Below are 15,441 nucleotides of genomic sequence, written 5' to 3'. Positions count from 1 at the left end.
GCCCCCCTGTCTAGTTTAGGAAGTTCACAATCAGCGAGAAAGCTGTTCCATAGTTTGTGGATCAGTAGCATCGCATTTTGATTGGTATAGCTCTGAGTAAAACTGTGCAAAGCATTTATTAATGTCCTGCGGATCTGTTACTATTTTACCCTTCTTGTCTTTTATTTTGTGAATAGCTCTAGATGCTTGTACATGCCTTAGCTGTCTTGCTAATAATTTATGTGGTTTGTCCCCCAGTTCAAAATAACTTTGTTGCGTTCTAGCAAGTAAAGAGCCCACCCGTTTCGAAAGGATGGTATTGTATTCATACTTTAACTTTGTGATCTTCTCAAGGACTGTATACGAGGAATTTGTCCTAAAAACGTTCTCCTGTTCCCCTAGCTCTCTTTCAATTTCTCTCAGCCTAGTATTGGCACGTTTCTTCCTCTCTGATGTATAAGAAATAATGTAACCTCTAATCACAGCCTTTAGAGATTCCCAAAGGGTGGAGTCGTCAACATCCCCCGTGTCGTTAGTACTGAGGAAAAAGGCAATCTGCTCCTCCAAATACTGACAAAAAGCCTCATCTTTCAACAGGTATGCGTCTAAGCGCCACGGTCGCCGACCTGTCGACATATTGTCGAAGTTTCAGCACCATGGACAGAGGAGAGTGGTCCGTAATTAGAATGGGGTGATAGGTAACCGACTCAGCTGCTGAGATTAGTTTGGAGTCCAACAAAAAATAGTCAATTCTGGAATATGATTTATGAACTGATGAGAAGAAAGAATAATCCCTGTCTGTTGGGTGCGTCAGTCTCCAAATATCGACAATGTTAAGGTTTGTCATCAATGTATTTAGACAGACACTGGCATTTGATTGTTGAAGTGACCTTGATAGCTGTTTATCTAAAAGAGGGTCTAACGTACAGTTAAAGTCACCTCCAACAATAACACTTGTATCCGAGATATTTGGTATGGCCTTAAATACCCTTTGAAAAAATAATGGATCATCGAGTTGGGTCCATATAAATTGACCAAGGTTATTGGTTTTGAATTCAGTGTACCAGCCACAATAATATACCGACCATTAGGATCTGAAATCGAGGTTGAGTAAACAAAAGGAATGTTTTTCCTTATCAGGATTGCTACCCCTCTCGCTTTTGCATCAAAGTTAGACTGGTATATCTGACCGATCCAGCCGACTCGTAGCTTGGCCTGCGCGGGGCGTTTAATATGAGTTTCTTGAAGAAGCACTATGTCAGCACCCAGTGATTTAAGATGAGAAAAAACCTTAGCTCGTTTCACGACATGCCCTAATCCATTACAGTTCCAGCTGACTATCTTTATTCCACCTGGTCTACTCTGTGCTCGGTCACTATGTGGCATTTCTTATTTTAAAGCAAATTGCTGCTGTCATACAAAACCCAGAAGAAAAACGTCCGCCGCATGCGGAGCTTGTCATGCCACCTGTACTAATAAACGTGAACATAAAACACAGACCCCAACCCCCCTCCCGTCCCTTTACTGAGTGACTTCCCCAAACGAAGCACTCCTTGGCTAACACACAAACGTTAGGGTGTCTAGACATAAAGCTTGAACTAACTCGTCGTCTATAGATGCTCCGCATATAAACTAATATTAAATAACACTTAACTTAACTCTCATGTTAGGGGGTGAGTGGCGCTAAAACATGACATGCCAAACAATGCTATATTAGCCACAACATCTCACCTATCCTATAAGTCCCAATTTCTGATCTTCTGATCGAAAAGACATAGGCCGGAAATTCAATTCACACACATTCCTGGCCTGTATTTGGCCATTTAGCCTGCTGGCACAGCCGTTCTGTATCCTCAGCCGGGAAGCTTGCTTGTCAAGAACAGATCTGCCTCTTTTGCGTTGTCAAACGTACGTGTTGATCCCTCGACTGTCACCTTAAACCGGGCTGGGAAGAGGAATCCATATCGGATGTTGGCCGCCCTGCATTTGTTGCGTACCTCATCATACTCTTTCCGTTGGTTCCTCACCTCCAAGGTAAGATCTGGGTAGAAAGACACCCTGGCTCCGTTGTAGTTAAGGGGGAACTTTTGACTAGCCAGCTTGAGGATGAGATCCCTGGTGTGGGGATAGTGCAGCCTTACAATGAATGGCCTTGGTGGCCCGCCCTTGGCCGGCTTCGTTGCCTGTGCTCTGTGTGCGCGGTCGATCAGGATGGCCGTTTTGAAGTGTTCACTCCCCAGCAATGCCGGTATCAGCTCCGAGACAAATTCAGTGGGTTTCCCTTTCTCCGTGTCCTCCTGGATCCCACATATTCGGATGTTCTGGCGTCTTGAATGCGACTCGAGCATTTCCAGTCGGGCCTTCAGGGTTTTGTTGTCATTTTTGAACGTTGCGCACTGTTTCTCTATGTCCTGTAGCCTGGCCTCGTGATCGATTGTCGTCTGCTCAACCTCCTGCACCCTTCCCTTAGTTGCCTTCACAGTTTCGGCCAAAGTCCCAATACTCTTTGAGATATCAGCCAACCTTGTGTCCACCTTCTTGCTTAGTGCGTTTATGGCAGCCAGTATGTCACTTTGAGTAGGATCTGTGGGGGAACTCTTGGAAGCTAGCCTCTTCAGCTAGCTCCTCGTGGGTCGGCGACGTTGAAATTGGTTCGTTGTCTATCTCATTCCAATTATCTTGTTTAGCGCCCCCTTTTTTGTTGCCTTTTCCCTTTGTCATATTTGTTTGAAGTTATAGGTTGTGAGAGGTTAAGATAAATATTAATTTGTTTCAAAATTGAGCGGAGCTCTAGCAATGCACGTCTACTCCATAGCACGCTCTCTAGCGCCCCCTATATGTGCTTTCTTGAGCAGGGGGACCTTGTGGGCGCTGCAGGATTTCAGTCCTTCACGGCGTAGTGTGTTACCAATTGTTTTCTTGGTGACTATGGTCCCAGCTGCCTTGAGATCATTAACAAGATCTTCCCGTGTAGTTCTGGGCTGATTCCTCACCGTTCTCATGATCATTGCAACTCCACGAGGTGAGATCTTGCATGGAGCCCCAGGCCGAGGGAGACTGACAGTACTATTGTGTTTCTTCCATTTGCGAATAATCGCACCAACTGTTGTCACCTTCTCACCAAGCTGCTTGGCGATGGTCTTGTAGCCCATTCCAGCCTTGTGTAGGTCTACAATCTTGTCCCTGACATCCTTGGAGAGCTCTTTGGTCTTGGCCATGGTGGAGAGTTTGGAATCTGATTGATTGATTGCTTCTGTGGACAGGTGTCTTTTATACAGGTAACAAACTGAGATTAGGAGCACTCCCTTTAAGAGTGTGCTCCTAATCTCAGCTCGTTACCTGTATAAAAGACACCTGGGAGCCAGAAATCTTTCTGATTGAGAGGGGGTCAAATACTTATTTCCCTAATTAAAATGTAAATCAATTCATAACATTTTTGACATGCGTTTTTCTGGATTTTGTTGTTGTTATTCTGTCTCTCACTGTTCAAATAAACCTACCATTAAAATTATAGACTGATAATTTCTTTGTCAGTGGGCAAACGTACAAAATCAGCAGGGGATCAAATACTTTTTTCCCTCACTGTATTCACTACATGGTACAACAGATAGTCACCCCCAAAAAAATCTAAAAGGAAGTTTGTTCTGAAGTGTCTATCCTATATCTGAGAGATATAAGAAATATGTATTTAACCCCTTATTTTGGGCGCTAAACAGCCTCCATATATACACTACATGACCAAAAGTATGTGGACACCTGCTCGTTGAACATCTCATTCCAAAATCATGGGCATTAATATGGAGTTGGTCTCCCCTTTGCTGCTATAACAGCCTCCACTCTTCTGGGAAGGCTTTCCACTAGATGTTGGAACATTGCTACGAGGACTTGCTTCCATTCAGCCACTAGAGCATTAGTGATGTTGGGCGATTAGGCCTGGCTCGCAGTCGCCATTCCAATTCATCCCAAAGATTTGATGGGGTTGAGGTCAGGAATCAAGTTCTTTCACACCGATCTCAACAAACCGTTTCTGTATGGACGTCACTTTGTGCATGGGGGCATTGTCATGCTGAAACAGGAAAGGGCCTTCCCCAAACCGATGCCACAAAGTTGGAAGCACAGAATCGTCTAGAATGTCATTGTATACTGTAGCGTTAAGATTTCCCTTCACTGGAACGAAGGGGCCTAGCCCGAACCATGAAAAACAGCCCCAGACCATAATTCCTCCTCCACCAAACTTTACAGTTGGCACTATATATTCAGGCAGATAACATTCTCCTGGCATCCACCAAACCCAGATTTGTCCGTCGTACTGCCAGATGGTGAAGCGTGATTCATTACTCCAGAGAACACGTTTTCCACTGCTCCAGAGTCCAATGGCGGCGAGCTTTACACCACTCCAGCCGACGCTTCGCATTGCGTATGGTGATCTTAGGCTTGTATGCGGCTGCTCGGCCATGGAAACCCATTTCATGAAGCTCCTGACGAACAGTTCTTGTGCTGACGTTGCTTCCAGAGGCAGTTTGGATTTTGGTAGTGAGTGCTGCAACCGAGGACAGACGATTTATACACGCTACGCGCTTCAGCACTCGGCGGCCTACAACTTCGCGGCTGAGTTTTTCCTAGACGTTTCCACTTCACAATAACAGCACTTTCAGTTGACCGGGGCACCTCTACCAGGACAGAAATTTGATAAACTGACTTGTTGGAAAGGTGGCATCCTATGATGGTGCCACGTTGAAAGTCACTGAACTCTTCAGTAAGGCCATTCTACTGCCATTTTTTGTCTATGGGGATTGCATGGGTGTGTGCTCGATTTTATACACCTTTCATCAGCAGCGGTGTGGCTTGAATTGCCGAATCCTCTAATTTGAAGGGGTGTCTACGTACTTTTGTATATATAGTGTACTTCCATAAAAATTGTCGACTGCTACCGGGGGACCTTCAGACGATTCTTGTGAGGCCTGTGGGCGTCCTAGAGCAAAAGAACTGACATGTACGTAAGATTAGTGTGTAGCCCAAACTGTTCGGACGCTACAGACGATTTTGCGAGAAGACCGATTTTCGGGATGTCTCATGGTATGACAAACACTGCTCTAGCTCTGTCACCGCCGATGCGGAAGTGTTACATAGGTGGATGCGGTGGATTGAGACGCATCCAATGCAAAAAAACATATCTCTAGCTTAAACCGACAGATCTTTTATGTTTTTTAAATTATTTATGCTAATTAGATTTCAGCGGGGGCGCAGACATCAACCTTAGGGGGTTAATAAAAACATGTAAACGTAGATTTTAAATCAGACGAGAGAAGAGAGCTAGCAATAGTAGTGTTGCTGGTAGTAAGGCTGGTGCGGTTAGCTTGCTTTGCAGCTAGCTTAGCCAGGTTAGCTTAAGCATTGCGGCGGGAGCTAGACATTTGTTAGTGTGGTTAGTTAAAGCCTTACAGCGTGTGCTAACCTAGTTAGCCGAAGCGAGGGCTAACCGAGTCTCGGTAGCTAGCCGTGTGGCACTACCTGAAAACCGGAGGCTGAACGAGTAGAAAGTGAATTCTACTCGAAGCAAAACTTTCCTTTCGGTCAGTACTCAACACTATCGACAAGAGCTGAGGCCCTAAGTTCGGCAGCATTAACCTTACGGTTCGCCTGAGAACAGTTCACTAGCAAGACAGGAATGTAGTTGTGCTAAGGAGAGCTTTTAGTGAACGCGGTCATGACCAGTTGGCGGGCGAGTGGCTACCTTTATGGAGGAGAGGGGCTCACCTCATTCGCCACTCGACCGGACTGTCTCCAACAGACGCTGTGTGATTGCATACTGAGCTTGTGATCCGCCCTTTAGGCGTATCCCATAAATTACATATCGAAATTGGTATTAGAAATAGAACTTACCACGGTGTGTAGGAGGCTGCGATGAAGAAATAGATGACCACTCTATCACACATATGAAAGCAGTGCTCCACAGACCTAGAATCAAGACCAATAATTCAGTATTTCTCTCTTTGGCCTTTGGTGTCTGCCCACTCATACCTAGTATCCAATTAAAATGACTATCTGCTGGGTGCTGTATACTATAACTCAGGTAGTCAGACCTGTTACTGTAGTCGGACCTGCTACTTCAAATTACACTCACTGGAGTATCTGACATAGGCTTTGAAATAAGCACCCACGAATAGGCTACCATTGCAACAAGTGCTGCTGGTAAGCTCTTGACTTGGACATTCATTTTTGCCAACACATGGTTAACCTTTGTTTAACCAGCTAAACAGCTGCTCTTAGCAAAAATGTGTTTGGAGTTACCTTTCTAACTAATAGGCTATGAGTTTACACTTCCTCTTTCAATTATAATGTGGGGAGGTCAAAATAATCGAACAAATCTATTCATTTTAAAAATGTTGATTCCTTCTCCTTTCCATTATCATTCACCTGATGATAAGACAAGACATGTACAAAAAATATATTTGCTAACGTATGATGGGGTCCCTGGGTCACCGTTTTGCCTGGGAGGTGGTCCCTTGGCAAGAAAAGGTTGAAGACCCCTGGTCTAGTGTGATAGAACGTTCCTCTGCCTCCTCACCTCATGTGGCTCTTCTTCCAGGTGATGATGTGGAACACAGTGGAGACCAGGAAGAGGGCACACAGGCCCATACCGTACACCCAGGCTGTGATCTTCTCCCAGCGGTCGTCTGAGAGCCGGTGCAGCAGGGCCATGCCCACAACGGCTGGTACGATGAGGAGCTGCAGGGTACAGACAAAGGGAGACGGATTAACATTACCAACTGTTGAAAACTATCCTTGTAACATACACCCAGTGTAGTCTACAATTATAGTGTTTTTGGTCAAATGTGTTTTCTCCATAACCCTATCAACACCAGGTAGAATTCTGTCAATAGAATTAAGCATGGGAAAAACAACAATTGAGGTCTGACATTTGAAAACCAGTCTTTGTACAGTAGGCCTACACTTAGGGAACGTGAACTCACCGCGTGAGTATAGCAGTTTGCAGCATGCTCATAGCAGGTGGGCTGGTAGCGGCAGTTAGCAGAGGCCCGCCTGTTCATGAACCTGAAACATACAGCAACATGCAGCAAGTGTTACTGGGGCAGATAGCGGGGAGGACTAAGGGCTGTTCCAATACTGGTGTTAGAGGTCATCCTGATTGAGTGCTGTTCCAACACTGTTTCTGGGTTGTTCATGCAACAGTGTACCATGCTAATTGACGAAAGCAGGAAAATAACACACGAGAAGACCAAAGACTGACATAAGTACATCTCAAAGACAAATAGCATATAACTAACACAAGTAGGCCTACAGGCACACTCACATTTTAGTGATTGACCAAAATCCATGTAAAAGGACCCATGAGCACCAACCTGAAGTTTATAAGAGCATATCATTTGTTTCAAATGAAAGCTAAGAGTCTGTATTTTTTTTAAATTAAAGCATATATACATTTTTCAACAATTTTACATCCTAAAACATTTGGAATAAGCAAAGGCTTTGATTTCTGGTCACACAGATCGAAGTAGAGTAGAGTTCAGTACAGTAGAGCACATGAGTAGAGTACAGTATAATATACTCTACTGGACTGAACTCTACTGTGCTGTACTATATACTCTACTGTGCTCTCCTGTGATGTCCAAACTTGTGAAACATAGACGTCTATGATTGGTAGAGATTTGGTCCGGTTTAGACCAACAAAATTTGGTCATGTATGGAGGCGGAGCTCATTAGAATAATAGCCAGTGTGTAGAATAATACTCAAACATGCAAAGGAGGATATTACATTTTTATACCTTTGTGTACCTATTCAGGATACATCACCATGAAGAGAATGAAATTCATAATTATACATTTCTGCATAGTACAGATCAATGACCCATGATGTCAATCTGTTACAGTCATTCTGTTACCGGGTGTTGATCCACTTCACTTAGTGTAGTTCAATAACCAAAATAGATTTTTTCAAACTCAAGGTGTCATGTCATAGCTGACACCCCATTCTTTCTACAGATATCTTTGAATCTTAATTCGAAGTACTTATTTATGTTTTTTGTTTTTTTACGTGGTCACATAAAAAACTGAGGGAGATTTTACTGTCATTCTGTTACCAAACTTTGCATCTGCACTGTTCCTCAAATAAGTGTTTTTGTAAAATTTTCAGTGGCAATTGTTAAAAGTATAGTTTTGCATATAGGTGTATGTTTTTATAAACTTTGCAATCAATAGTTTTTGTTTGGCATACATTTTAAAGTGAAAAGGTGAGTCTCAGCCTCACTCTGATAACATGGAATTGCCCTTCATCAATTACTTATACCCATTATTTACAATGCCATGATTGGACAATTATGGCGACTTGTTTTACCGGATTTCCATCTACCTGTGCTACATCCAAAGACTGGCTACATTGCGTTTCCTGGTGGGAAACATTGGAGCTAGTAGGCTATAGTACTGCATGCTACAATAGCCATGTTCTGCTTCATTCATGGCTACAAAGTAACAATCCATCTAAGAAGAAGGCTCAGTAAATGCCAATAGCTAGGTTCACTTACGTTAACAAGACCACTTGCCTGAACAAATGAACGCCAGCTAGCTATCTATCTATCTATCTATCTATAGCTAAATTCAACATAATGCAAACATTGGATGACTGCCACATTTTTAGCTAACCCACCTTTGAAGGCTGTTCACTCTCATCATTTCAATGCCTTCACGCAAAACGAAGGGCGGAAATCACGAAGCAAGCTTTAGCTAGCGAGCTACAGTCAAAAATAGGAAATCAGCAAGCTAGCCAAATAGGAAATTAGAAAGCTAGCCAAAACAAGAGAAAGTGAAGGCCCAGCTAACGTCATCAACTAATCAATCCTCTGTACACATGTCGATATACCTCCAGTCCAAATCAATACATCAAGACACTATTTTAGTATTTTCCTTAATACCATTTATGCTGCAAATATTAACTAGCGTCAATCGATTAAATTAATACTATCAATTAGAAAATACATATCCTCCTGACACTTGTGTCCCCCTGTAGACACCGGCGTTGTTCCCTATTTCACGATTGAAATGTGTTTCGTTCATGCAAAGATCTTTTGAATGACGAATGCTTGAACCAATAATAGCACTAAAAGTGTGGGACGTCATCCTATCAGACCAATCAAAGATCTGATGACAGTGTAGGTGTCTGGAGGTGGTCTCAAAATCTCACACCATGATAGACATATGTAACAGTAGTAGTTATTTTTGTTTCTCAACCAGCAACCCTGAGAATGGGTTTCCACTAGTTACCACAACCACAAAGTCAAAATGCTTTATCGTAAAAATTCATGAGAACAAAAAGTAGCTTTTTGGTCTTAAATTACGGTTAGGTTTAGGCATAAGGTTAGCAGTGAGGTTAAGGTTAGTGTTAATGTTAGGGTTAGGTTTGAAATCAGATTTTAATTTCAAGAAGATAAATTGTATAAATGTTGACGACCACCTGAACATGCATCAACAGACACAATATTTGTATATTTTGAGTCCAATATCACGTCCTGTGTCATGATTGAATCATTTATTTTCCCAAATTTAGTCTTTTAGTATTGACTTTTTATCTCAGTGTCAATAAACTTGAGCAAATAAACTGATATTACATCATAGGCCCTGTTTCAACAGATGTATATTTGCATGCACAGAGATTAATTCACAATGTTATCAGATGCAAATATGTCCCTATGGGTAATTGTGTTGTGCTGTATGTGGACAGGACACAAAACAATGTGTTGCTAGTCTATGTTGAATTGCACATCAGCAAGGTATCTGATGAGCACTCTCTAACCAGTATTGTAACTCAGCAAGGTATCCAGTGTTGGGGACTAGTGAACTACATTTAGTTCAACTAGTAAGTCAATTACATTTTGCAGTAGCTTGGTGGTAGTTGAACTAAATTCACATCTTGGTAGTGTTTTCAGTAGTTAATTACTTTTTTTTGCCATGTAGTGGTGTAGCTAACCAATTGAACTACACACTACTTTTTTTTGCTAAAATCAAATATGGGTGAAGTAGGCAAGTATTTACTTTCTTTTTCTGCATCAGACCTGCTTAATTCTCACTTGAAACACTTTTTGTGTGCCTAATTCTCACTTTTTTGTGTGTTTAATAGGCTAAATTACACATTCTGTTAACATCTGACTCCAGAGTGAACTGTTCTTGGAATTTGTAGTCTGTGACATTTCAGATTTACGTATGATAATTTTTCACAAAGTAGTTTGGATGTAGTGAACTACTTTTTCTAGGTAACTTTAGTTAAGTAAACTATATTTTTCTAAAGGGTAGCTTTAGTGTAGCTTAACTTCTTCCAGTGTGAAGTAATTGGTAGCTTGGTTAACTATATTTTTCAGAGTAGCTTCCCCAACACTGAAGGTATCTGATGAGCACTCTAACCAGCTGAGTTACATAACAGTGTCAGTATTGTAACTCAGCAAGGTATCTGATGAGCACTCTCTAACCCACAGAGTTACATAACAGAGTCAATAATGTAACTGGATCATTCAGGAACAGCATTAGATAACACAACTCATAGCTGTTTACATAAGACTTTAAGTGCGATATGCAGGCTCAATGAGTTTTAAACTGACAAATATCTGCAGTTTCTTTAATCTTTGGGCTATTACAACCAGAGTGAAACATAAGCCCATACTGACCCAACTTCACAGCAGTGGCATTGCACAAACCCTTCAGAACCATTAATAACCAGCACATTTATGCATGTGAAGACAACGTTCCCAAATGTATCCATTTTAATGTTTGCATTAGTAAACTCAGAATAAGATGCATAATCAACTCCCTTAGAGAAAGATTTCACGTCATATTTGGCAAGCCTCTGAGTATGAATTCATCTCTCTGGTTTTATATGTTGTGATGCCAAAGGATTACAAAAGTAAGCCTAATGTGTATTGTACGTAGTTCATGAAAGTAAAATCCACTTCTTGCACAAGATCCTATCCCTAGGGTACACCATGCCCTGGACAGTTCAAATGTCGTTTATCCAGCCCAGGAGGAGCTCATTGTTTACGAGCTGTGGAAGTACAGCTGAGATGTGGGAGGCAGGCAGGCAGGGTTTTTAAGAATGACATTGGCAGAGACAACAGGAGGATGCGAGCAGCCATATGTTAGGGTTTAGCGTTTCCTTGTTCTTGCTGCAAGGCTGCAGTTCCCCATGGTGCCATGCTAACACCCCTAATGTGATACAGGACTGAGACATGGAGGTTGGCATTCTGTCATACAAACACAGGGTTTAGCAGCTCAGTATAGTGTCCCTGGGTTTATAAATATGCTATAAAACAGTGTTTAGCTCATTCTATTTCTGACACTGTTACATGTTTGAGGCACATGCAGAGTTCATCGGTTACACCACTCTGCTCACAGTCAACAACCTGAAGACCCATTTCACTTCCTCCACTAGCCACGACAACAGTGCAAGTGAAAGAGCTCATGTTACAGGGGAAGTGAGGTTAAAGGTCCCTCGGGTCAGGTATTATGTTCACCCCTCTGTGTCACACTATGGCTACACATACTGTAGAGTCTGTGTGTGACCTATTTTCATTGATTGCTTTTAAACACTCAAAGCTTGCCCAACGAAGTCCTCTGCCAGGACGTAAAAGCTCTCTACGCCATGTAGAATAACAGTACTAAATAATGCTCCATACTGTCCAATGGCAATGTACTGTACTGTACATGCACACCGCAGGCCATGCTGTTAATATGACATCTTTAGTGGCTACTGTAAGACAGACACTGGTGGGACTACCCACAGGATAACAGAGGCTTTGTGAAGACACGTGATGCCAGGGTTAAACAGCTCTGTAATTGGTTTACTGTTTCATGCTGAAATGCAGTACCTCTAAAAAGGGAAGACATGGGAATCCCAATACTATGGATTACAACAGGCCGGAAACACCTCTAGGAAAAGCCACGGTATATCCACATCCGCACACTTAGAATAACAATGCTAATACTGTCCTACAAATATGACAAAAAATGTAAAGGTGTGATATTCAGATGCTTAATGAAACAATGTTGTCAATGTGAAAAGGCAAAACATCTAAATACATAGCTGTGCCCTTTGAGGTTTTAGTAAAGAGATTAAACAACTAAATGAACACATTTTGCAATTCATGGCATGGTGGATATATTAGTGTATATGATAGCCATGCTATCATTGCCCATTTCAATCATCAAATCAAACTTCTGTAAAGTAAGATAGAGCCTGTGTTGTGTCCCAGCCTCAACAGAGTTAATAAATGATCTAGTAGCTAACAAGCTGAGTATGGCGTGTTCTTAACCGGTGCAAAGCACATTGCCCCCTGTAGCAAAGGATTACTGGTGTAGTCTCTGCATAGAGGCATGAGAGCCGGCCTGCACCCAGCTAATACATTGGTGCAACATTGCTCTTCACTGTTGAAAAACTATTACAAGCATTTTCAGATATTTGTAACATTTGGATTTATGTTCACATTATACATGTTGCCTTTTCTAAATGTTACAATTATTTGTTCCCATACAGTAGATTCTTAGATGGGATTCTGTGGCATTCTATCTCAGTGGTAATCATTTTTAATCTTAATACTCAGCTGAACATGATCCTTTCAGATTGCTAGAGTTTATCTCATCACTTGGAATCTCTTGATTCCAGCTTTAAGTAAAATACTTCAAGAAATGTGTCTTTCTCTGTCAATAACTGATACGGAGATGGTGTGATTCCCTAGGTGTTGATGTTGTTGTACTGTAATGTTCTATTGGTACTGTAGGTGTTGATGTTGTACTGTAATATTCTGTTGGTACTGTAGGTGTTGATGTTGTACTGTAATATTATGTTGGTACTGTAGGTGTTGTTGTTGTACTGTAATCAAGCTATTGGAGCTGCTTTGCCAGCTTTGTCTGCTCAGGGCAAGGTGCATACATTAGCATTTCTAAGTACAATGACTAAAACAGCTTAATTTGTTTATGCTCCAAGTAAGATGGCGTGGGCAAAGCTATTTCGGTGTGTACAGGTGCTAGTTTTGGCAGTGACTACTACGGGTTTCCGTCACACCTTCGAGTGAATGTATGATTACAGGCGTTTAATTATATTACATGCAATGGGCTTAATTCAGTTTATAGCCTCAGCTTGCACTCTCTTTTAGAGTTCCTAATTCAAGCAGATTGACTGAATAATTGGATAAGTCTTAGTTACAGCCTCTGTCTCACAATATACTGTTGTCGTTCAATGGCGTCTGTGATGGCCTAGTGAATTGTGGGAGGAAAATGTATGGCCACGACAATCCAAACCTACCAGTCCTCATGAGGCCTGCATTGTGGATGCATTCTCCCCTTTCAGCATTAGGACAACAAAACAAAAGACAGACCACCTCTAGCATCTCATATACCTATAACACAGACGCCAAATGGAAACACTGCCAGTCAGAATAAAAGAGGAAAAACATTGGAATCAGACAACCTCAGTCAAAGAATCTGTGCATAAATTGGGCTATCTAGTAAATCATATACAGTACATTTTTTTATTTTAGCAGACGCTCTTATCCAGAGCGACTTACAGTTAGTGAGTGCATACTTTTTTCATACTGGCCCCCCGGGGGAAACGAACCAACAACCCTGGCGTTGCAAGCGCCATGCTCTACCAACTGAGCTACAGGAGGCCCTGTACTCACTCATACAGAATGAAAAGGAATAGCCTTTAGAATATTTGATTTGACAATTTAAAATCCATATAATGTTACACCAAGCAACAGATACAGTTGAAGTCGGAAGTTTACATACACCAGCCAAATACATTTAAACTCAGTTTTTCACAATTCCTGACATTTAATCCTAGTAAAGATTCCCTGTCTGAGGTCAGTTAGGATCACCACTTTCAAGTTATATAATTGGCTAATGGCTACCTTAGTTTCCCTATAAACAAGACGCTACACCTACCAGGAAATGTTGGGCAATCTCCTAATCTGAAAATGCCAGGGCACACTTTGTAATGCACTTGATTGAGATAGGGCAACAAGTCTGTCGTCGATGAAAACATTCCACTGGCAGAGCATCATACAAATTTCTATCAAGTAACATTTGACAAAATAGTGAAGCAAGATGACAACGAACGCTCACTGAGAGGGGACAGACCTGTCTCTCTTTAAAATGAGAAATTATCTGGTAATACTTTGTAACAAATTTAAACACTGAGGCATTTTGTGATGTAAATTATAGTTGAGCTACATGCAAAGGTTTGAAAACTGCAACCATTTTTCAGTCAATTGCATTTCCCTCTCATGTCTTGTAACACAAACCACTGTTAATAGGACAGCTCAAGGAATTCCATGTTGATTATCAGTTGTGTCATTTCTTCTTTTAGAATATGCTGTAGGCTTCTGTGATCCACCAGAGCTTTCTAAAAGAGGGATTTCATGTGCATCAACACTGCACACACACGCCACTCTCTTACCGTCTCAGACTGGTCTTCTGCAGGTCCAATCCTAGCATTGTTCTGGCTTCCAGGGAAGAATACAGTCTAAAAAACAAATGTATAAACAGATTTTAAAAAAACATATATGTACAAAAGTTTATCCCGCTGCGATAATTCCAACGGGTGGTGGACTGAGTTATTCAGCACCACAGTAGTCCTTCTAGACCATGGTGCTCTTCTTCTCCCTGAAGTCTGGACTGGGCTGAGGCTCGTATGAGGTGACCATATTAGTCTGGTCCCAGCGTTGATGTTGTGGAGAAGGGGTGGTCTGCTGCATCACCACCAGTCTGATGGGGGATTGGGTAGGCACAGGATCCGGCGCATACTCCTTGGTTGGATCCTTGCCCCGGCAGTCATACATTATACAAGATATCAGGAACACCAGAAGCAAGATAACATAGCTGGCGATTAGGATGCAGAGGTTCAAAGTGACAGGATCAATCTCCGAGAAGTTTTCCTTAAAGCCCATGGTAGTTGCCTCATGCTGTGCGGCCCAAAGGCCCAGAAGAAACAGGTGGTGGACGGGAGAATGGAAGACGGTCGCCTTCAGTGGAGCTGGAATCACTAAACTAGCCAGTGACAGCAGGGCTTTCTCTCTATCCTCGTCAATCTATCCTTGTCAATCTCCTCTCTCTCTCTCTCTCTCTCTCTCTCTCTCTCTCTCTCTCTCTCTCTCTCTCTCTCTCAGATCACAGTGGATATGTGGCTTTGTGGTAAAAATACTTTAATCCATGCCATTCCGCCAACCTTGAATTTCTGTGATCAATGATTAAAGCTGCTCTGTTTAATAACTTAAGCCTCAGTTGTAATTTCAACAACTGAATCCGGTATAGAATTCTGCCCATTTAAAAAGGCCATTTTTAAAAGCCTGTGTTATATCACCAGAATCTGTTTATCAAGGGCATATTAATTTAGGAAACAGCACAGATTTAGAGAATTAACAGAAAAAGCAGGGTGGGGACGGACAGTCTGTCGTTAGTATG

The 15,441-nt window shown here is 42.0% G+C and overlaps 1 protein-coding gene across 3 annotated transcripts in view; it reads right to left on the bottom strand.

Annotated features, from left to right (window-relative positions):
* Positions 1 to 15,083, bottom strand: part of mmd (monocyte to macrophage differentiation-associated) — a 31,383-nt gene extending 16,300 nt beyond the window's left edge. The window contains exons 1-5 of one of the 3 annotated variants that reach the window (XM_041873635.2): positions 8,645 to 9,056; positions 7,295 to 7,343; positions 6,954 to 7,035; positions 6,548 to 6,708; positions 5,863 to 5,937 (exon numbers count right to left, since the gene is read on the bottom strand). In XM_041873635.2, the coding sequence (XP_041729569.2) occupies positions 5,863 to 5,937; positions 6,548 to 6,708; positions 6,954 to 7,035; positions 7,295 to 7,296 (320 nt within the window). In that variant the 5' untranslated portion in view covers positions 7,297 to 7,343; positions 8,645 to 9,056. Of the gene's footprint in view, positions 1 to 5,862; positions 5,938 to 6,547; positions 6,709 to 6,953; positions 7,036 to 7,294; positions 7,344 to 8,644; positions 9,057 to 14,437 lie in introns of those variants that run through there. The other 2 variants (XM_041873632.2, XM_041873634.2) reach the window with 2 other exon arrangements.
* Positions 15,084 to 15,441: the final 358 nt, after the last annotated feature.

Source organism: Coregonus clupeaformis, unplaced genomic scaffold (assembly GCF_020615455.1).
Source record: "Coregonus clupeaformis isolate EN_2021a unplaced genomic scaffold, ASM2061545v1 scaf0610, whole genome shotgun sequence".
NCBI classification, from domain to species: Eukaryota; Metazoa; Chordata; class Actinopteri; order Salmoniformes; family Salmonidae; genus Coregonus; species Coregonus clupeaformis.
This window is presented reverse-complemented; position numbering and strand designations above follow the sequence as displayed.